General features: G+C 42.8%; 1 protein-coding gene across 4 annotated transcripts in view; it reads left to right on the plus strand.

Annotated features, from left to right (window-relative positions):
• LOC135199412 (hydroxylysine kinase-like) overlaps positions 1 to 23,524 on the plus strand; it is a 54,488-nt gene that overhangs the window by 25,588 nt on the left and 5,376 nt on the right. For 2 of the 4 annotated variants that reach the window (XM_064227428.1, XM_064227427.1), the window contains exon 7: positions 7,343 to 10,380. In XM_064227428.1, coding sequence (XP_064083498.1) covers positions 7,343 to 7,537 — 195 coding nt within the window. In that variant the 3' untranslated portion in view covers positions 7,538 to 10,380. Of the gene's footprint in view, positions 1 to 7,342; positions 10,381 to 23,524 lie in introns of those variants that run through there. The other 2 variants (XR_010311063.1, XR_010311064.1) reach the window with 2 other exon arrangements.

Below are 23,524 nucleotides of genomic sequence, written 5' to 3' on the forward strand. Positions count from 1 at the left end.
GGGCTGTTTCTATTAGGTAGGTAAGAAAGGATGGTGTATGGTAAGGTCCCCAAAGTACAGATCTAGGTTTTGTTTGGTAATTCAATATTCATTTGTTATGTGCACCAGTTTCCTCAATCGTCTAACTCACAATGCTATAAATGCATTTATCCCATTTTCAACTACCTGTACTGCATAGGTGCCATTGTCAAAAATATCCACAAGGACATCGGCCAAACTGTTGTTCGTCATTAACTTTTCATACTTTGGTTCTTTCTACCAGTTGGATCTGTATGATTTGTATCTGCATTGCTTGATAAAACATTGTTTGTGTAAAACACCTTAGCTTCACTATAGTATCTCACCTGATTTCAAGAGACTTTTTTTGAACTGCATAGTGCTCATCAAATACAAAAAGGGAATTTTAACTTCAGATTTTTCTTATTTGTTTCTGGAATTGTTCAGATTAGGAAGTAAGGAGAACAAATTCTAGCTTATGCCCTTGGCGTCCTGTACCCACCAGTTATTGTCCTACCGCCTTTAAGATAGGACGTGTTTACTGTCTATCTGATTTAAAGCCTGTTTTCAGTTTGCCCGTTTTTATCCATTTCATTTTCATTTTTCTTATTACTTTTTCTTTCTCTGAGTGTGCTCAGTGTGAGTGTGATCGGTAAGAGTGTATAAGATGTAAGATGGAAATTTTCGCTTCACCATCGGGATTCACCATCGGGATCTTCTTCTGTTTCGAAGAGGAGACAAAGGAAATGCCTCGGAGTCAGTGGCTTTCCGTGTTCTAGATTCCTAACTTCGGTGTCGACGGATCCTCATCCAACGTGTAGTAGGTGCAGGGAAAATGTATGTACATTTACTAATCCGTGTTCTGTTTGGCAGGGTTGGTCGGTGGAACAGTGGAGGAAGTTTTATGAGAAAGGCCAGTACAAAAGGAAGGAGGTGACGCCATCTTTGGATGACCAAGCCTTACCGGCTTCTTTTGTATTGGCAATAAACCAGACTACTCCATATGTTTCGCCACCTGCTCTTGATTTGTCCCATACCCCTTCGGTTTCTCCTAGCGATTCGTTATCGGAAACTTCAGGAGGGGTTTTGGGTAATTTTATGCATAATATGTATGCTCCTTTGTTCCCGGCGGGGGGGTGGGGGGGGGGGGGGGGGGGGGGGGGGGGGGGGGGGGGGGGGGGGGGGGTGCATCGCCATCTTTATTCCAGGTGCCGGCTCCCGAAGCGCATAGGATGGAAGGTACGTGGGCGGCGCTAGGCCTACCAGGCATACCAACCTTGGAGGGTTTGCTGTAGCATTATATGGCGTCACAATTCCAGCTGAGTCCGGCAGCACTGAATGTTCCTCATCCCCCTGGTTTGCAATTTATGGGAAATAATGCCGTGGCTACGCCATCAAATTCTATGTTTACGGCAATGCAGAACGTTGGGGGTAGTTTTGTGGCAAACGTGCGGATGCCAGCAGAAGCCGCACAGCCTCTCCCTACAAGATTGGTGACGTCACAGCATACGTCACACACTGATATGGCAGACACGATGACGTCACAGACTACTGCTTCTCGGTCTACTTCGCTGCATCCGGACCCAAATACGCTTTCTGACTCGGCAGTACACACTGTAATGAAGAGATTACAGGATATAGAGAAGAGAATGGCTAAGAAAGACAAAAGAAAAGGCGTGATTTGTCTTCTTCTTCGTCTTCTTCCTCTAGCTCAGCGTCATCGCTAAGTTTGATGACGTCACGGCGTGCGCCAGTCAAGCGTTGGAGGATTCGGGATTTCGCGACTGATCCTCGGGCTAAGAGGAGAAGAGTGAATTCTTCTTCATCTTCAGACCAGGACTTTCGTATCCCAGTCAGCAAGAAAGTCGAGAAGTCAGTGGCTGGTAAGCGCAAAGCCAGTGGACGAAGCCGTTTGCAAGAGTCCGAACGAGCGAGAGAGGCGACTGGCGATGGAATAGTGGCTGACGCGGAGTTGCCAGTACAGATTACAAAGAGTGTAAGCAAGACTACGATGCCGCTGGCAAAATCAACGTTGGGGGCGAAAAGTGCAGCAAAGAATAGAACGCAGGTTCCAGTTTCGCCCGTAAGGCTGTTTAAAATACGGACAAAGGATGATAAGGCTCCTATTAAAAGAATGAAGAATAGAGAGTTGGCAACCTCGTCTGATATGCTGGTGGAAGGCGTTGTCCGCCTGGATGAAAGATCGACGCCGAATTCTCTGACGGTCGTTGGAAACGATAACAATCCTAATAGAGAAGAAGTTAGCTCAGTTTCAAGGGAGCCTTCATCTTGGAGGTCTAGACGAGATTCTCGCTCTAGATCCGTGAGCAGAGAAAGAGTGAGGCGTTCTCATTCTCCTGCTGACTATTCGGGATCGAGCCAGCGGCGGTCATCAGAGATCAAAGAGGCCGTGGTCGTAGGGGCAGACAGCCACGAAATACCCGGCCGTTTGTCAGAGGATAGGAATGAGATAACATCCCCTGTGGCGAAGCACAGTATGTTAGAGCCGGAGGAAGGAGAAAACCAAGAGTTTCTGGCCTTGTATGCGGAGGTGATTGATTTGATTCGTCAATTCAATAACCTTTCGGAGAAAACAGAAACACCTGCCAGTATGCTTCCTCCGGGGATTGACATGGTATTTGGTTTGAAAAAGGATACCAAGGTGTCGTATGAATTGCCTTGTTCAAGTCATGCGGACTCTGTTTTACAACACGTAAACGCTCGGATTGCAGGAAGAGATAATTCCTTAAGATCTAATAGATCATTTAAATTTATTCCTCCTCCAATGATGAAACAAAGGAAATATCATACGACACCGACGGTCCCTTTGCTGTCTAGGCAAGTGAACCCTAATGTGGTAAGGATAAGGGCTGGATTAACCTTGGATCAGGTTAAAATGGAGTGCCCTTCGATGACTTACCAAGAGGCTGCTACGTTAGAAGCAACAGCTTCTTTTGTCTTTCAGACTGCTTCTTGGTTAGATCTTTGGTCAACAGCAGTGGCGAAGATTGCATCCTCAGACGTGACAAGGAAGGTAGTGGATGAATCATTGTTCATTAGATTGCTACAATCAGGTTCCAAAGCGATTGTGTACTTGACAAATTTAAGTGCCAATGTTTGGGCAAATATCCTGTTAATGAGGAGAGATGCAGCGTTGGCTAGACTAAGCCGCACTGTTGATTTAGATTCCCTGTTAGCGATGAGGAAAGGGAATATCTTTGAGTCGCCATTGCTGTTGCCAGAGGTCATAATGGAAGAGGCTATAGATAGAAGAAGGATGAACACTAATGATAGATTGGTACAGCAGGCAGTAAGAAAAACGTCTAACAGTCAAGCTACCTCTATGGAGGTAAGGTAACAGCAAATACCTCGGAAGAAGACTGAGACATAACATCCCTAATAGAGCAACAAGATCCTCTTCCCCAAAGAGGTTAGTTCATTGGCCCTTTCACAATAGAAACAACAGAGGAAGGGGGATTAGGGGAAGAGGTAGAGGCTCAAGAAGATAGGATGAGCGCCTCTCATCACTCGGCCACACCAGTTGGGGGGTTGCCTGGCAGATCACTGGAAGGTGTGGCAGGAACTGGGATCAGAGCAGTGGGTGGTGGATGTTCTCAGGGTCGGGTATTTGATTCCGTTCGAGGTAACCCCACCCCTGACAGAACAGCCATTGCCTCACCTCGCTTATGCTCAGGAATCATTTTCCTGGTACCCAAAGCCAGCGGGGAGTGGAGGACAGTAATAGACCTGTCAACATTGAATCTGATTATAAGAAAAACCAAATTCAAAATGGAAACTCCGAAAATGGTTCTACAAGCAGTCAGAATCAAGGACTTTATGCTGACAGTCGATCTGAAGGACGCATACTTTCAGATACCAGTCCATCAGTCTTCAAGGAAATTTCTCCGCTTCAGTCTTGCAGAGAAAGGTTTCGAGCTCAAAGTCCTGTGCTTCGGATTGACAACATCTCAAGTTTTTACAAGAGTGTTCACTCTTGTGTTGACATGGGTGCACTCTCAGGGGATCAGGCTAATAAGATATCTGGACAATTGGCTGGTGATAGCGAAGTCCAGAGAGAAGTTACTCAGGGACAGGGCGACCCTCCTGCAGTTTTGTCGCAGTCTAGGTATATTGTGATAAATCAGGAGAAGTCGCAGTTGGATCCAAGTCAACGTTTGGAGTATCTGGGAATGGTTATAGACACAATAAAAGCCAAAGTATTCCCGACAGACCAAAGAATAGAAAAATGGAAACAAGTGGTGAATGCCTTTCTGGGAAAACAAACACAGCCAGCAAGGCAGTGGCAGGTAGTACTGGGAATCCTAGCTTCCTTGGAGAAGCTAGTACCACAAAGGAGGCTACACCTTCGATCTCTACAATGGAGGATGAAGGAGTTTTGGTCACCAATAGTAGATCACCCGTACGAGCAAATTCCCTTGTCGGCAGAAGTGAGGGAAGACTTGCTGTGGTGGGTGAACGACAACAATCTTTCAGTGAGTGTCCCCCCTTCAACAACCCTCCCCAGATCTCTTGCTATTCTCAGATGCTTCACTAGAAGGTTGGGGAGCCCATATGGAGGAGTTGATGGTGTCAGCAAAATGGAGTTGCGAGGCAGAGAACTCCATATAAACATGCTGGAGTTAAAAGCAGCGTTTCTAGCTTTACAGGAATTCAGGGAGAGAGTGAAGGGACATTCAGTGGTATTGATGTCAGACAACACCACAGTAGTTGCTTATATAAACAAACAAGGAGGCCTAGTTTCTCGGCAGTTACATGTGATGACAGTTCAACTTCATCAGTGGGCTGTAGAGAACCTAGTAGACATCAGGGCCAGATATATTCTGGGGAAAAAGAAACATAGTGGCCGACAAGTTGAGCCGCAGGGATCAGATACTGGGAATGGAGTGGTCCTTGCACCAACAGGTAGTGGACAGGATGCTCATGTTGTGGGAAAGGCCGATCATAGACCTATTCGCAACCAGGTACAACAAAAAGTTGGAAGTGTATTGTTCGGTAGTCCCAGACGTGGAGGCAGTGGCAGATGTGCTACAACACCCTTGGGACAATCTGGACGTGTACGCATTTCCTCCATTTTGTCTAATCCGTCAGGTTCTGAACAGGGTAATGCGGTCTCAGAACCTCAAAATGACTCTGGTAGCTCCTTTATGGCCAAAGGCAGAATGGTTTTCGGACCTGCTGGAACTCCTAATAGACGTGCCGAGAGAGTTACCCCCATGGAGCAACCTTCTATGTCAGCCGCACATGGAGAGGTACCACCAGTCGGTGAAGTCTCTATCGCTTCACGGGTGGAGACTGTCAAGTATCTCCTCCGAGCGAGAGGGTTTTTGCAAAAAGCAGCAACTCGGATGGCAGGAAATATCAGGAAGTCACCTGCGGCAGTATACCAAGGAAAGTGGTCGGCATACTGTGATTGGTGTCGTAGAGGGAACTTGTCTCCACTCGGTACACTAGTCTCCACTCGGTACCACTATTCAGCAGCTAGCAGACTTTCTGGTATATCTCAGGACAGAAAGGCATATGTCTGTATCTGCAGTGAAAGGGTACAGGGCTGCTCTAGCCTTAGTCTTACGAATGAAAGGTGTGGACATTTCGTCTTCATGGGAGTTGGCCATGCTGATGAAGAGCTTTGAACAGTCATGCTCTCCAAAGGAACTAAAAGCCCCAGATTGGGATCTGACCATGGTACTGACAAAACCCCCCTACGAACCACTAAGGCAGTCCACAGATAGGAGCCTGACCCTGAAGACAGTCTTCTTATTGGCCCTAACTTCAACCAAAAGGGTGGGGGAGCTACATGGCCTGTCATATATCATAAAGCACTCGAGAGGTGGGAAGTCAATGGTATTCGAGTTTGTTCCAGAATTCGTGGCCAAGACTCAAAACCCAGCAATAATGGAAGGCAGATTCGACTCCTTTTCCATACCTTCCTTGGTAGACTTTGTAGACGATGACAAAGACGAGATGCTTCTGTGCCCTGTCAGGATAATAAGAGAGTACTTAAGAAGGACAAGGCACCTCAGGCCGGGGTGCTGGAGGTTGTTTGTAAGTACAGGACGGAACAAGAAGGAAGTGTCCAGGAATACAATATTGTTTTGGCTAAGGGAGACGATCAGGAATGACTACATGACAGAAGACAGGGGGTCAAATAGCCAGGAGAGGGCTAGAGCTCATGACATCAGAGGCTTGAGTGCTTCTTTGGCATTTAAAAAGAATATGTCTGTGGAGAGAATTCTGAAAGCTGGTGTTTGGAAACGCCAAACAACTTTCACTTCATTTTATTTAAAAGATGTTGCCCATAGATCCTTGGACACTTTTTCCTTGGGTCCAGTGGTGGCGGCCCAACAAGTGATATAGCTCATTCAGTACCTCTGGCGGGTCAGTTTGCGTCTAGTCTAAGATGAAGGTATGAAAGTAGAATGAATGGGATGACTGGTCTTTTTTCTTTACTACTTTCTTTCTACTCCTTTACCTATGGGCAGGATGAAGGAGAGTACCATCATATGCTGGAACAGACTAGGTGCAGGTGAGGTGGTCAGCCATACTATCTTAGGTTATAGCATACTTTTCAGTAGCAACACACTCCTCTCGGTAATAGGGAAGAGAGGGGTGAGGGTGGATCCAGATGCAAGGGACAAGAGTGGTTTATGAGAAGGGAAGGTTCTCTGTTCTACTGTAATGTATAAACCATAGAATGGTATCAGCACCCAGTGAGCGAAACCAATAGATTCGCTTATATCTTTGGTTCTAGGTTCATAGTCCATTCTCTTGGAATTCCCCTAATATTTGGAAATGGATAAAGGTGGCAAACTCCCAGTCAGTTATAAAGACTTACCTCCCTCCAATAAGTAAGTCTATCCTAATGTTAAGACAAGGTTTGTTCCGTATATGAACAAATGACAAATTTTTAACTAATTTGCATTTTTCATAACTAACAAACCTGAGGTCTTAACAGGTAAAGGCCCACCTCGAACCACCACTCTAGCAGTCTAAACTATGTTAGAAATATAACTGGTGGGTCACAGGACGCCAAGGGCATTCTGGGTATACATGCTCCGTGACCTGGTATAGATGCCAATAGTCCCTGGATCTCACAAGTTTAATTTTAATTCTACCGGTTTCCAGCTTGGCGCTAGTAAATCCTAATGTTAAGACCTCAGGTTTGTTAGTTATGAAAAATACAAATTAGTTAAAAATTTGTCATTTTGTCAAAGTGATGGTCCTCTTACTACATAAAAGTCTCTTCCCACATAGCAGTCCAATTACTGTACCCGTGCAGCAGGAACTCATTGAGTTAGAAAATGTCTAAATAAATTTCTTTCTTCAGGAATGTGTAGCAGCTCGTTTTGCCCAAAGTCTGACCATGGGTGCCTACAGCATTCAGCAAGACCCAGGAAATGAGTATTTGGTCGTGACAGCAGCCAAAGGGTGGAATGTTCTTGGAGATTTCTGGAGTATCCCCAAAGAACAGATCATAAGTCGATGGAAAAGTATCATTGAATCTTACCAAAGAAATGGCTAAGGGATTTTCATGCCCAAGTTGTAATCTGTTTTCCAAGTGCGCGTCTGTTTTTGTATCGTGAGTGTTCGTTGATGCTGAGCACCATGTGGGGTTTTGACAATTGACGCTGAAGGTAGGTAAGCAAGTATTATAGGCGGTAAAGAAGGGTCTATATAGCTGTCCAGTGTCTTTGATTTTTAAGAAAGGTAATCCTTTACCCTGGAGCTCTTTGATTCAGGAAATATCTCACTGGTCTGGTTAGTCATTCTAATTATAATAGCAGCTATTATATTAGTGTTGGTTTCTTTGTGAGTTCATTCTTATTCATGGACATTTTATTGTTAAAATGAAATAGGGTACTATTTCAAAGTCTTTCAAACTTGTACAGTACAGTATTCGTTGCAAGATATGTACTACAGTGCTATTGTAATGCTGAGACTTTGGGTCAGTAATTTTAAGAACATTTTGCTCTCTATTGATACGAGTATGAATTATAACGGGTTAAGCCAGTATATAATTAGATACAATATAGGTGAACAGAAAGTACAACAGATTGTCAATAATGAAACACTGCCAATGTTTTGATATCATCAGGTAACATTAGTTTTTGTAATTAATTTAAAATTCATATCTTCTTGCATAAGTTTTGGGATATGGAAATTTCACTAAATATTAATTTCCTTGAGAATATCTGTGATTTACAGAGGTAATTCAGTCTTGGAGAGGTGAAATGGTCAGTGTACATTTTTTAAAGATACTCTTGTAAGTATGTAGTGAATTTTGAGGTAGCTGTAGGTTTTATAGCCAATATAGACATACCTGATGCAGGTTTCAATTTTTATACATATACCTCATGATTCAGGTCGACAATTATCTTATCCTTACAAATTTAGGATCTACTGGTCACTTTTTGCCAGATATGTATGTATAATTTCTATTAATCACAATGCCCTTTTAACCTCTCGATTTCTTCACATTTTGAGGACGCTTGTCACTACTAAGCCTAAATCCAAATCAAGAGAGAAATGAAGATAGTCTGATGCCCGGCCGAGATTCGATCTCGGGTCTGGCGTACGGAACAAGCTACAGGTACTTACCCATGTACAGTGTTCAGAATACAATTTGAAGGTCAGGGGCATGTAAGTAATACTATATTAGTGATTTTGATAAAAAATGCTTATAGCTTCATGTAGCTTTAGTTGGGTTAGACTGTGGATTCACAGGTGGTTGTTTTATCACAAAGGGGAAAGTTACTTCTTATATTTATAATGGCCATATCTACTAACAACTTCATTTAGAACACTTTGAGTGGGCAGATCCTGCAGTATTCAGCTCTCATTAACCTTCCAATTGATTTCCTTCCTAATTGCCAAAATAGTGATTATGGTGCGTATATCTTATCAGAATGCTTATCTACAGTGCAGTGTAATGAATTAGTGATATAGTTTACATTATATGTTTTAGCTAGTCTTCTAATACCTCACTTAAAAAGATATGAATTAGCTGCTTGACTGTCTTATGATTGCTTTGGGGTCGTGGCATGAGTTACAAAGTTTTGTAATCATGAATTTTAAAGTTGTGTTCAAAATCTGGATTTCTGTATTATGTTTTAGCAAATATACCGTTTCTTTATTGCCAAGCATAACGCAAGGTGAGTTCTTCAGTAAGGATTAATGTCAGCATGCTCTAACTCACAGGTATTCTTCTAATTGCTCAGATTTAGAGTTGATTTTCAGTTCATGACTTCAGTATTAAGCCTGGAATACTGATCAGAGGTAGTACAAAAAATAGTAGTCACAGTACTTTCTCAGGTTCCATATTTTCTAATCTATGATGTGTCATTGTTTTAGAAATATATGATTAATCAATGTTTTACCATTAGGGCAATTGAAGACACTTTGTTATAAATGGATACTGTATTTTATGATTATTATTGTGCTGTTTTCTGTTCCTACTGTTGTTTTGCTGTTGTTGTTACAGGTACTACTATTATGTTTAAAGTGTATGTTTAGTATATTGTATTTACTCTTCAGTTAAACCCAGACTGTCGGGTTATAGGAAGATTTGCTAGCATAGCAAAGTTTGAGAAGTTTATGGAGTATTATTGTAGTTACTTTAGTGAATTGCTAGGTATCCCAACTTGAATTAACATGCACAATGTCTACTATTTACGTAAAAGTAATAATTGTAATGATATGGTTGGTGTTCTATTTTATGGGATTTTTAAATACGATATATGTTATTTTTTGTGTAAATTTTTTGAGTATTTTTTGTATTTTTGGTACATATAATTTGTGATCATGTTCTATTCACTACTTCCTCTATAGTACTTGCAAACATTACTGACAAAGCATTACAGTGCTCCCCGGGTTTTACGCGCTTCACATTTCCACAGTCCACTTTGTTGTGGATTTTTGTGGAACGCATTATTCACTTTTCCACCAGGAACTTTCACTAAGTTGCTGATTTTTTCTATTGGCCATATCTCTGAAATTATTACTAATTTCCTTTTTCTCTGTAGAGCAACACTATTTATTCACTAATTACTGTATTTTGTCATACTATGCATGTGACTAATTACTGATTTTTATGATAAGAATGATTTACAGCATACTTATAATGTAGTTATGCATCTGCGTATTAAGCTCATTCCAGGTTGGGCCCCATAATGAGCATAATAGGTGTTTGATTCTTTGTCTCTCCCTGTAAGGGTAATGTAAGATGTATTTGAAATGATATGGGCATAAAGTTTTTTTTATGATAAGGCACATTGTACAATATTTAGAATATATATTCACTAATTATTTTAATTTTATTTTCCAGTAAAAGCAGACTGGAAAATAAAATGAAAATAATTAGTGAATACTTTACAATAAAATTGTACAACAATGCTTTATCATAAAAACCTTTACATTTCAAATAAACATATTACATTACCCTTACAGAAAGAGAGAGAAAAATTGTACATCTGTTATGCTCAGTCAGGGGCCCAACCTGGAGTGAGCATAAGAGATACATAACCACATTATAAGTACTAGGCTGTAAATCATATCATAAAAATCATTTTTGTTCATGAAAACTTACCTGTCAGATATATATATAGCTGTATTTTCCGAAGTCCGACAGAAATTAAAAAACTTACGACACACGTAGTGGGAGTCAGGTGGTTAGTACCCATTCCCGCCGCTGGGAGGCGGGTATCAGGAATCATTCCCATTTTCTATTCATAATTTTTCTGTCGCCGGTGTTGTAAACACAGTTTTCAGCACCTCCGTCTTGAATTTAGGAAACTTGGCTACTATAAGTACTACCCCTTTTTTGATTTTTTGGTATCTTGACTTTTGGATCGGTGGCTAGGCACACGTTAATTGTGGATTTGATTGATTTTGGCTTGATTTCTCTTTAAATAAGATGTCTGGTTCTAGTTCGGCTAGCGCCAGGTTTTGTACCAAGAGTGATTGTCGAGGTAGGCTACTGAAAGCATCAGTAGACCCTCATACTTTGTGTAAGAGTTGCAGAGAGCATGATTGTATGTATGAAAGTCGCTGCAAGGAATGTGAGTGTCTTTCTGATTCTGCATGGAGAGCGTATGAGTCCTATCTGCGTAAGCTTGAACGGGATAGGTTAAGGAGGTCTTCCTCCAGGAGCGTTTCAGGTAAACGTCAGGAAGTTCATGTTTCTCCTACTAACCCTCCTTTAATCACTACTCCTAACCCTGTAGTGTTGCCTTCGGGCCCTGAAGCAGTGTCTGTGGAGGGTAATACCCTTACACTTATCTTAGAGTCGATTCGTAATTTAGAATCTAAAGTGCTCGCCTTAGAAGGCAAAAGTGAAGGTGCAAAGTGCAGTGACAGTGCTCCTTCGTTGGTGGAGGGTGCGTCAGATCGGCCCCATTTCGGCTCTAGGCCTAGACCGCTGCCGGACTCCCAGGTTTCAGGGAGAGGGCATGTCGAAAGCCGCAGGAGGGTTACGGGGAACGCCCACCGATCTGACGTGCCTTCGGCAGTATCTGTTGACGTTACACAGACTGCCAAGGAGCGTGCGCGTGCACGTCTCCTGAAAGAGTGTTTCTCTTCTTCAGAGGCTTCCTCCCCGCACAAGGGGTGGAGCTCTCATTCTATTTCACGCCCGCTGAAAAGGAGCGTTGGTGATCGTGACGCTTCACGTCCAGTTTTGGCTCTCGAGAGGCGATCATCGCCTGAGAGTGTGTTCGCAGCCTTCCCGCCACAGAAGAAGCGTAAGGAGTCATCGGATGATGACTTTCTTGAGCGCCCCAGTCGCTCTCGAGCGCGTGCTACGGCAGTTCTGGAGGGAAAGGAAGAAGGCGTCCCCTCGCCCCTCGTCTTCTCACAGGATCAGCCCGTCACCTGACAAGGAATCCTCTCCTACTGAGAAGATCCTGCGCTCTTTGCAGCAACAGCTTGCTGATGCTCTTGCTAAGAAAAGGACGCAACCACGTCCCAGGAGAAAGGATGACCGTCTGCCTGTGAAGAGATCTAGAAGGTCTCCCTCTCCCTCTCCTCGCTCGTCTATCTCTCCACTTTCTTCGCCTGCTAGAGTTCGTGCGACTCCCCAGCGGCTCTCTGGAGGACGTGAAGAGGATTTTGCTCGCTCTGCGCATGAAGCGGTATTACCCGCTCGTAAGCTTGCGGTGCGAGAGCTCGATACTTGCGTGAACGCTTCGGTGCAAGTTCACGATCCTGACGCTCGGTCGGAAGCCAAGCGAACGCCAGTTGCATCTAAGAGTGCACCAGCGGAAGCAGAGCGCGCACGAGATGTTAAGCGCGCTTTAGTAAATGTCATTCGCACGCCAGTGGACGCCAAGCGTGCGCCAGCGGACGCCAGCAGCGCGCGAGTGGACGCCAATCCCGCGCTAGTTGCAGCCAGGCGGAGCCAAGTGACGGCCAGGTGTTGCGCCAGTGGAAGCCAGGTGGGCCAGGGACGCCAGGTGTGCGCCAGCGGACGCTCGGGTGGACGAAGATGTGGATCTTCGTCGTCTCCCACCTGTTTGTGATGAGACTTTGCAAGTTACTTCGGGTCTTAGAGATACGACCGGAGTTTCTATTAAGGAGTCAGCTTTGCCTTCCACTTCACAGCAACGCGCCTCTTGGAAACTTAGACCAGATAGTCTTGTCCAGCCTTATTTCCTCCAACTTCACCTGTGTCGGAAGCAGAGGTTAGCGACGCTTCGGTTGAAGTGGATGATGAGAAACCTTTGGCGGCAGCCTCTCTTCCAACTACCAGGTTTTGACCCGCCTTCTTCAATCAGAGTTTGGAGATACGTTTCACCCGGAAGCTCCTCGCTCTCCTCCTTCACAACTTTCTTCTTCCAAGATCAACAAGGTCTCGGCATTCGTCAGAATGAAGAAGTCCCTTTCAACTAAGAGGGCTCTTCGTAAGGTCCATGACTGGATGGAGAAAAGGAAGTCTCAGGGAAAGACTTCTTTTGCCCTGCCACCTTCGAGACTTAGTGGGAAGGCTGGCATTTGGTATGAAACGGGAGAAGACGTAGGTATTAGACTTCCCTCGTCAGCTCAAGGAGACTTCGCTAGCATTGTGGATGCCTCGAGGAGGTCTCACCTGTCCTCTTCGAAAGTTTCCTGGTCTACTACGGAAATGGACTACCACCTTAAAGGCCTCTTTCGGACGTTAGAGGTCTTCAACTTTCTAGATTGGTGTTTGGGAGTTCTGGATGCCAAGTCTAGGAGTTCCGACTCGATTAGTCTGGGGGAGCTGTCCAGCGTAATGTCGTGTATGGACAAGGCCGTCAGAGATGGTTCGGAGGAGCTTACAGCTCACTTTTGCACAGGGCTCTTGAAGAAGAGATCCCTGTTTTGCAATTTTACAGCTAAATCTGTCTCTCCGTCACAAAAAGCAGATTTGCTCTTCGCTCCTTTTTCGGATCATCTCTTCCCCCAGGCTATGGTAAAAGACATTGCTACCAGCCTACAGGAGAACGGCCACGCAAGATCTCCTCGCACAATCTTCAAGGAGACCTGCGGTTCCTTCGTCCTCGGGAGTTTCGATTCTCAAGAAATCGAAGCCCTTTCAAGGTAGTTCTTCCTCGAGACCAGCCCCTCGAGGAAGAGGCACTTCCAGAGGCAGAGCCACTGCGCTTGCCAAGAACAAGAAGTGAAGGAGAAGTCCTTCAGTCACCGGTTGGAGCCAGGCTTCAGCTTTTTGCGCAAGCCTGGAAGAGAGAGGTGCGGACAAATGGTCCTTGGACATCTTAAAGAAGGGTTACCGGATCCCGTTCCTGAAACCACCCCCGCTGTCTACGACACCCAGGGACATGTCTCCTTCCTATCGGGGAGAAAAGCAACAAGTGCTTTACGATCTGTTAGATCAGATGATCGTGAAACACGCCGTAGAACAGGTCTCCGACCTGAATTCCCCCGGATTTTACAACAGACTGTTCCTGGTGCCAAAGCAGTCGGGGGAATGGCGACCGGTACTCGATGTCAGCAACCTGAACCTCTTTGTCATCAAGCAGAGGTTCAAGATGGAGACACCTCAGTCAGTGATGGGAGCCTTAAGACCGGGGGATTGGATGGCTTCACTAGATCTACAGGACGCGTATTTCCACGTCCCCATCCACCCCCAGTCCAGGAAATACCTGCGGTTTGTCCTGAAAGGAAAAGTGTTTCAATTCAGGGCTCTCTGCTTTGGACTCAGCACTGCTCCCATGGTATTCACCCTACTGATGAAGAACATTGCGAGGTGGCTTCATCTTTCCAATGTCAGGATCTCTCTCTACCTGGACGACTGGCTCGTACGAGCCTCCTCGAAAGACCGGTGTCTGGAGGACCTTCACACGACTTTGTCGTTAACGAAGTCCCTGGGGACTTCTGGTGAACCTCGAAAAGTCACATCTGACCCCTTCTCAGTCTTTAGTCTATCTGGGGATTCAGATGGACTCAGTGGCTTTTCGGGGGGCTTTTCCGTCCCAGGGGCGACAACTAGATTGCCTAAGCAAAGTGTCAACCTTTCTGGGGAAGGAAGCATGCTCGGTGAGGGAATGGATGAGTCTGCTGGGGACCATTTCCTCACTGGAGAAGTTTGTTTCCCTAGGGAGGTTGCACCTCAGACCTCTTCAATTCTTCCTTGCCGACAATTGGAAGCACCAAAACACTTTGGATTCGATTCTGGTGCTATCAGAAGAGGTAAAGGAACATCTAAGATGGTGGACCGACCCTTTGAAGCTCGCAGAGGGTCTTTCCCTCAAGCTTCAGAACCCCGACCTAGTGTTGTTTTCTGACGCGTCTTCCACGGGGTGGGGTAGCAACACTGGGGGGGAGGAAGTGTCAGGCACCTGGAGAGGGGAACAGGTGTCCTGGCACATAAACCTCAAGGAGCTGGCAGCAGTTCATCTGGCGCTCCAGTTCTTTCAGAACGAAGTCTCCGGCAATGTGGTGCAGATCAACTCGGACAACACCACAGCCCTGGCATACCTCAAGAAACAGGGAGGAACCCACTCTCGATCCCTGTTCTTCCCCTGTTCTTCCTTGCAAAGGAGATCCTGTTATGGGCGAAGGCACACGACGTCTCTATCCTGACGAGATTCATATCAGGGGTAGAAAACGTCCGTGCAGATCTGCTCAGTCGGCAAGGTCAACTTCTGCCGACGGAGTGGACCCTTCATCAGGAAGTATGCCAGAGGTTGTGGAAGTTATGGGATGTCCTCTCGTAGACATCTTCACAACTTCCAGGACAACGAGACTCCCGCTGTACTGCTCACCAGTTCTAGACCCAGGAGCAGTAGCAGTAGACGCCCTTCTTTGGGACTGGACGGGACTAGACGTATATGCCTTTCCCCCGTTCAAGGTCCTAGGGGAAGTACTAAGGAAGAAATTCCGCAGGCATCAGAGGGAACGAGGATGACTCTCATCGCCCCCTTCTGGCCAGCGACCGACTGGTTCACAGAGGTCATGTCCTTTCTAGTAGACTTTCTGAGGACTCTGCCTCCAAGGATAGATCTACTCAAACAGCCCCACTTCGAGAGTATCACAAAAACCTCCCCGCTCTGAGTCTGACTGCGTTCAGACTATCCAGAAGTTGGCCAGAGCGAGGGGTTTTTCAAGACCTGTGGCGAAAGCAATCGCAACGGCAAGAAGACCTTCTTCTATTGCCGTATACCAATCCAAGTGGGCTGTTTTCCGGAGCTGGTGCAGGAAGAAAGGCATTTCCTCCACCTCTACCTCTGTGAGCCAGATCGCAGACTTCCTTCTCTACTTGAGAAATGAAGTTCGCTTAGCGGTGCCTACGATAAAAGGTTACAGAAGTGTGCTTTCTGTAGTCTTTAGGCATAGAGGACTGGACTTAGCCAATAACAGAGACCTTCATGATCTTCTGAAGTCTTTCGAGACTTCGAAGGTACCTCAACCAAGAGTTCCTTCTTGGAACTTAGACATTGTTCTAAAGTTTTTGATGTCCAGTAATTTTGAACCTCTCAACTTAGCTTCGCTTAGAAACCTTACAAGGAAGACACTTTTTCTAACTGCTCTGGCGACGGCGAAGAGAGTTAGTGAGATCCAGGCTATAAGCAAGCATGTTGGGTTTAAGAACTCTGATGCTGTTTGTTCTTTAAGCCCTATGTTCTTAGCAAAGAACGAAAAAACCCGTCCAACCCTTGGCCCAAGACCATTTGAAATCAAGGGTTTGACAGAGATCGTGGGTAATGAGCCAGAGAGAGTCCTGTGCCCTGTCAGGGCTCTCAAATTCTATTTAGACAGAACGAAGGACTGTAGAGGACCTTCGGGCAACTTGTGGTGCTCGGTTAAGAAGCCCGATCTTCCCATGTCAAAGAACGCGCTTTCTTTCTTCTTGAGAGACACCATTAAGGAAGCTCATTCCACATGTAGTGATAGTGACATGAAGCTTTTAAAAGTGAATGCCCACGAGGTGAGGGCGATTTCGACCTCGATAGCCTTTCACAGAAATATGGCACTCAGTGACATTTTGAGTGCCACATATTGGCGGAGCAACTCGGTGTTCGCTTCACACTACCTGCGGGAGGTGAAAGCGACATACGAACATTGCTCGTCGCTCGGACCATACGTCGCTGCAGACACTGTTTTGGGGGCAGGAGGTAGCACTCATCCTTTCCTTTAGTGGTTAGGTGAGCTTTTAATTGTGTGTGTTTTTTGGTTGTGGGGTTGACCGCCCGAGGCGGATCTCCCTTCTTTAGTCTAGTTTAGTGGTATACCTTTGGTAGACTAGGCCAGGTGGTTTTTTACTTCGTTGCCCTCATTGTATGGTCAATGGTCTAGTCACATCGTGGTCACGCCCCCGTTGACAGATCATCTTGAGTGCACCAGCTATATAGGTCTCTACCTCGCTGGCAACTCTAGTAGCACAAGCAGACTTACGCGGCAGTAACCACGAAGTCAGCTATGCTAACAGGTAAGGAATCAAGATATCATTTATCTGCATATATATGTTTCCTAAAATCTTCTATTCTGTCTACTCCCACCACCAAAGGTGGGATTCAGCTATATATATATCTGACAGGTAAGTTTCATGAACAAAATGATATTGTAATGATACAATTAAGTTTGTTCATACTTACCTGGCATATATATAATTAAGTACCCACCCACCTCCCCTCAGGAGACAGTGGAAATAAAAATTATGAATAGAAAATGGGAATGATTCCTGATACCCGCCTCCCAGCGGCGGGAATGGGTACTAACCACCTGACTCCCACTACGTGTGTCGTAAGTTTTTTAATTTCTGTCGGACTTCGGAAATACAGCTATATATATATCTGCCAGGTAAGTATGAACAAACTTAATTGTATCATTACAATATCATATTTAGCCATATACACAATATGAAAAATACAGTAATTAGTGAATAAACAAGTTTTATACAAAAAAGCTAATTAGTGATAATTTTAAAAGTATTGATACTTCAGTACTATTGGAGAAAATGTTTATGTATAAGCACAGGGGTAACTTGATTAGTTGTCAAATGATCTGTAGGACATTTTAAAACATTAATATTAATGTTTTAAAATGAGTAAATCAGTGTTATAAGCATTTTAGGGGTGTATACATAAATGTACTTAGAGTAACAGATTAATAGGGTACCAATCTAAGATGTCTTAGGATGCTTTGGGATGATAGTTTGTGGGGTATTTTTGTTTGAAATGATATTAAATTGGGTATTTCCAAGCAATAGTGGCACACCTGCTTTTCTTATATAATAGATAAAATTCGTCGCACTACACTGAATATGCCATAAAATACTACAATCATCCATCAAGGGTAACATGTCCACAATAACTGAAAATCACAGAAGCTCTTACCTTACTAAATGAACACGATTCTTCATTCGTTACCTTATACTGGGAAGGTAAAAACAATGTACTCAATAGAAATTTCGCAATGATGGTATAATGCAAATAATTATTAGTAATTACTGTATTAATATAACCTGAAATAATGTTAATTAAGAGAATTGTTATCACAATTAATGGTGAAAATATGGCTACTTTCAGAATGGGAAGCTGCCGTTGTTACAAGCTCGGGTACTTGTTGTTAAGTGATATGAAAACGCAATTAAGTTTTATGTACTGCGTGGGTGATGAGGGCTGTGACTGGCCAGAAGAATGGTGGGTGGGTGGGTGGGTGAATGACGTTCTTGAGGGGGGATGATTTCACCCAAATGTGGAAACTGATGCCGTATTTGGAGAAAAATACAAAAAAAATAATGTGCAATACTAAGTAAAAACATAAACACAGTCTTGTAATGGACATGAGAATTTCTATGAAGCCAAATAAATCCTATTTTAAAGGAAATACTGGTGTAGACAAATGTTATGGGAGGGGCACCAATTTTACATATAATTTATACAATACATACATAATTATCTTATATATACATGCATATAGATATGTACTATAGTGTTTTAGAATAAATTATGAAATGGATAGGAACCTCCTGTTCTATCAGGAAATAAACAATGAAATATTATTACCATTAAAAAACAGTTATTTTTATTATCGTTAGGTGTTTGGGAACCTAATATAAAGGTTGTAATATTAACCTAACCTAACCTAACTTAGTAGGCCAAACCCACCTAACCTAACCTAACCTAGTAAGACGTGTTATCTGGCCGGACCCCCCTTAAAGGAAACCTAATATAAAGGTTATCACACGAAAAGTAAATAAAGGCTATCAGGAATTACGGATGGTAATTTACCAACAGTAAAAGTTTGTAAATGCATAAAATCAAATACGTATATGAATGTAATTATTCTATGAAATGAATAAGGTAACATATAAACAAAGAAATTGTTATGGATGAGCAATATGTTGTAAAATGGTGCAACAAAACTAGACAGACAGACAAAAATAACAGAAAGAGAAGGGAGTGACTTATGCAAATCATGTATGAAATACCCCCAAAACCCCTCAATTTGACATCACTGACAGAAAGGTATCAAAATGTCCTAAAAACATCTTCTCCTCCCACCCCTAATTGTAAGATAATATTGGAAGATCAGGGCAAAATTATGAAGTGAGAACACGTCAGTGCAAATATTAAGCAAAAACTATGAGAAACAGAATAGAAATAAAAGACTGAAGAAATATCACACGATTATAAAACAAATGAGAAAAAGGAATGTATGTAACTTAGTGTATGAATCCCCCAAATTCTTCACTCGGTCCTAATTCAATGCAAGATTTATATTGCAATAAGATTAGCTGAATACATGTTCATTGGTCTGTCGCCTCCAAAACCCCCCACCATTTCCCTCACTTAGAGGTCGGCGTCTGAACCAAAAGCTCCCCTATAACAATGCGCATGAGTGGTAGTATTCGGTATAGTAATAGTAGTAGTAGAAGCTGGATTTTACCTGTGAAACAGCTACATTCTCAATTTATTTGCCACCTATTTTGCGTTCAAATGTCATATATTACAGAAAACGCCACAGTAACATGCCAAAACCTTCTCCCAAGTGATTTACCCCACCCATAACCCTGCTTTCCCTTGGTCCCCCTTACCTGGAGCAATATCTCGCCGTGGTCTTCCCCACCCAAAACCCCACATTCCCAATGGGTCCTCCTCATCATAGGATAGAGTTCTAAGGTAAATTACAGGTTAATTACAGTTGACTGCCAAAAACTAACAGAAAATTGTTAATAAGCAACCAAAATACTATAGGAAACTGCCATTTCCAAAGAAATACCTGACGCTCCACTGTTGCTTAGATTAATCTTAAATTATTTTAGTATGATAATGTACGGCATATTTTTGTTTGAACTATCAAATTAAGCAATGAAATATTGAAATAGACAGTTATAAGCACTTTAGATTATGGGGTACTTTGTACATATATGGCAGTTATAAGCCAATTATTTATAAGGAATTTTGAGGGGATTTTTTTATTTCCTCGGAACCTGATACCGTGTAAAAGTGGGGAGCGCTGTATTATTTTACAATATCAGTATTTCTCTAGTAAGGTTAGGCAGGAGACTAATTTAAATTCAAATTCAACAGAATTTGTAGCACTTCTGTTACTCATTGGGTTAGGTCTTCATTTGGTTTTGGGGTCTCCCCAATATTTTTGTGTTAGTCCTTTATTGTTGTTAGGTGCGTCTTTATCTACATTATTCATTATTCTGGCTTGATGATAATGAATGCATGATATATATGCTTGCATTGAGGCAAAGAGCGTATTACAATGTTATTGCTAACCAGTTTTTTTTATAATAATGGTAGCAGTCTTTGTATAATGGATAGCTTTCTTTGAACCATTTTGGTGTAGAATGAAATATAAAATCTTGGTGCCAAGGGCCAAGCAATGGGACCTGTGAGGTCATTCAGAGCTGAAAGGTAAATTGAGAGTAAAAGCCCTTAAGATGTAACGTGAGAAAACCTTAAAGCAGTTACACCATGAAAGTGCATTGTGTGAGGTGCACTGATGTCACTGTCCCCCTATGGGGAATTTTGTTATATGTACTGTAGTATTTAAGTACTGTCCCCGGGTTACGACGGGGTTCCGTTCTTGAGACGCGTCGTAAGCCGAAAATCGTCGTAAGCCGGAACATCATCAAAAATCCTAAGAAAACCTTACTTTTAATGCTTTGGGTGCATTGAAAACTATGTAAACTGCATTCTTATGGCATTTTTCATAAAAAATAACCTTCAAATATTGATCATTTTGCATTTTTGGTGTCATATTTCATCTCCCAGATGAACGTTGTAGGCGTCGTAACCCTGGAAATAACGTCTATTGACAAGCGCCGTAACCTCGGAACGTCATAAGCCGGCACCGTCGTAACCCGGGGACTGCCTGTACTGTAGTATTTAAGTACTGTTACCTGTATATGTATAATTCTATGAATTTTCGGTACTTTTCCCTGTGGTTTGTTCTACTTCAGTCTGTGTGAGAAAAAGTGGTGCTTTTTTGAGCAATTAGATGTGCTAATGGATTTTGACCTGAAGCTGTTAATCATTGCAGTTGTACTGCTACAGCTCTGCTCAGAGCTGATGCTACGTGATTGCATAGGATTTCGCTAAAAACTCACAAACTGGCAACCTAACATCCTCCATATTCATCTATTATTTCAGTGCAAGAACATGATTATTGCAGACAATAAGGCCATAATATGTTCCATAAGAGTGAAATCTGTCATATTTGTATCAAAACCATAAGAAAATGTCACATGTAGCTAAATTTCAGAAAAAAAAAACTTTCAAAATATTTTCAAAAGTTTCGTTCACTCATCACTAATGCATTCGACCAAAATGAAGTTGCCATAGAATCACCCACTGATATCAACATGTGAGCTGAGTGTGTGTGGCAGTGCAACAAGAGCCACCTGGTGTCACACAAGTAGGTCTGCAATGAGTGGCGACAATTAAATTATCTTGAAAATATTTAGTTTATATTTGTTAGAGGAATATTTGGACTATCATACAAAATTATTTGTTATATTTCTTAAATACTTAAAAAATGATGGCTTACTAGCAAATATTCCCCTATGCAATTATTCTTTTGTCACCAGGAATTTTGAAAAGCCTTTCTTTCTATCTTCTCCCTAGCACACAGCAGGGGTGATTTTGGTGCATTGTATAAACATCAAAATACTCTTTGTTTCATAAACACAAAATGGAAAGGCCACACAGTTCAAGTTGCTAAGCCTTGGAGTAGCAGTTGATGATGTGATTAAATGGCTTCCCTTCATGGCCTAGGCAATAATGCAGGCACGACTTCTCTTGGGAATGACCTACCTCCTCTCCAAGTGGGCAATCATTCATTCCTAAGATAAAAAGGTTTATGTTTATGAAACGTGAAAATTTCTTGTAAGTTTTGTGCTCTATATGTAGCCTCGTTTACCTAAAAAATGACCCTGTACGAGGTTAGTGCCATCAGTGCACCTCATGCAGTGCACTGTAGGCATTACTTAAGGCTCATAGCAGTATCCATTCAGCCCCTAGTTGCAACCCCTTCCATTTCTTTTACTGTAACCCCACTCATATTATCTTTCTTCCATCCCAGCAATTATTTCATAGTGCAAATGTGAGGTTTTCCTCCTATTACACCTTGAAAACCTTTTTGCTCTCAATTTCCCATTGAGCACTGACTGACCTCATAGGTCCAAATGCTTGGCCTTTGGCCTAAATTTTATATTCCATGAGAGGGAACGATGACATGACTGGAGGCGAGATTTAAACTTGACCTTCCGTTTCCTTGCTCACCGTGTCACTGCCTTGTACTCTTGAAATGTGATGCTATTTAATGTAAACATATCATTTCTAGTGGCTACTCATCTGGTATTTTATGCTACATAATAAAATTATGGCTACTTTTATTAGATTCATAGACATCATTAAATATATAAATTTTCATGATAAAATTTATTGTTTGGCTACTTACCTACTGTTAAAGTTAGCTCATATCTCCACGCCGATAGGCGAGTCGGCATTCAAAACAAAAGAAAAAAACGATCGCTCGGCTGACCCAGAAGACTGTCTAGTTCACCTGTTCTCCACCAGGTGTGTTCAAATGTTTTAGCTCTAGTCAAATTTCTCCTTGACGGCCCACTAAGTGTTGGGAGGCTGGGTGGGGTCTACTTTAACAATAGGTAAGTATCCAAATAATAAATTTTATCGTGAAAATATTATTTGAGATGAATCTTACCTACTGTTAAAAATAGCGGAGTCCCAAATTGAGATAAAGGATGGGGTAGATAGTGCAGCTAGACAAATTCTGCTCAGCCAAGCAAGCTAAAAGCTTCTTGTATGAAACTCAAAACATTCTTACCTGATCAGGAATCCTTCCTGGATAATACTGCCACCAGGAGGTGGATTCCCTTCAGGGTGCAAGGCTCTCGTGTGTGCAGTCAAGAGCAGCCTTCTGGAGAAAACCACTTCATTTACAGTCAGAATGAATAGAGGTGGCGTGATGGGACCACGGTGCCTGGGTCCGAAAGCCCCCAAAAATGACAGTCAAATACAAAGTAAATACCTATGATACAAAGGTACATTCCTGTACAACAAATGTACCTTCATGCTCCCCAAAAAACCAAGACCCGGGATTAAAATAAAGAGCCGAAAAGATTGCTCTTTCTTTCGGTTCAGGAAAAGACTACCCGCTATTACTAGAGGGTTAAGGGCTTTACGGTTTTCAAACGCAATTTCTACATCTTTAAGATAATGAGCAGCAAAAACCGAATTACAATTCCACTGAGCTGCATTAATTACTACATCCTCAAGAGACAAATTCTTTAAAAAACTAAAAGAAGTAGCAACTGCTCTTACACTATGTATATTTACCTTCAATAAAGGTAAGATATCTGGGTTTAGTTTTTCATGTGCTAGTCTTATTAAATGATTAACAAAAAAAGACATTGCATTCTTAGATAAAGGAGTGTTAGGTTTTCTAACACTACAAAATAAATTATTAACTCTGCCCCTCACAGGCTTTAATCTATCTAAATAAATTTTAATAGCTCTAACCAGACAGAGGAGGGCTTCTTCTTCATTCCCCACCA

This window comes from Macrobrachium nipponense, chromosome 25 (genome assembly GCF_015104395.2).
Source record: "Macrobrachium nipponense isolate FS-2020 chromosome 25, ASM1510439v2, whole genome shotgun sequence".
Classification (NCBI taxonomy): domain Eukaryota; kingdom Metazoa; phylum Arthropoda; class Malacostraca; order Decapoda; family Palaemonidae; genus Macrobrachium; species Macrobrachium nipponense.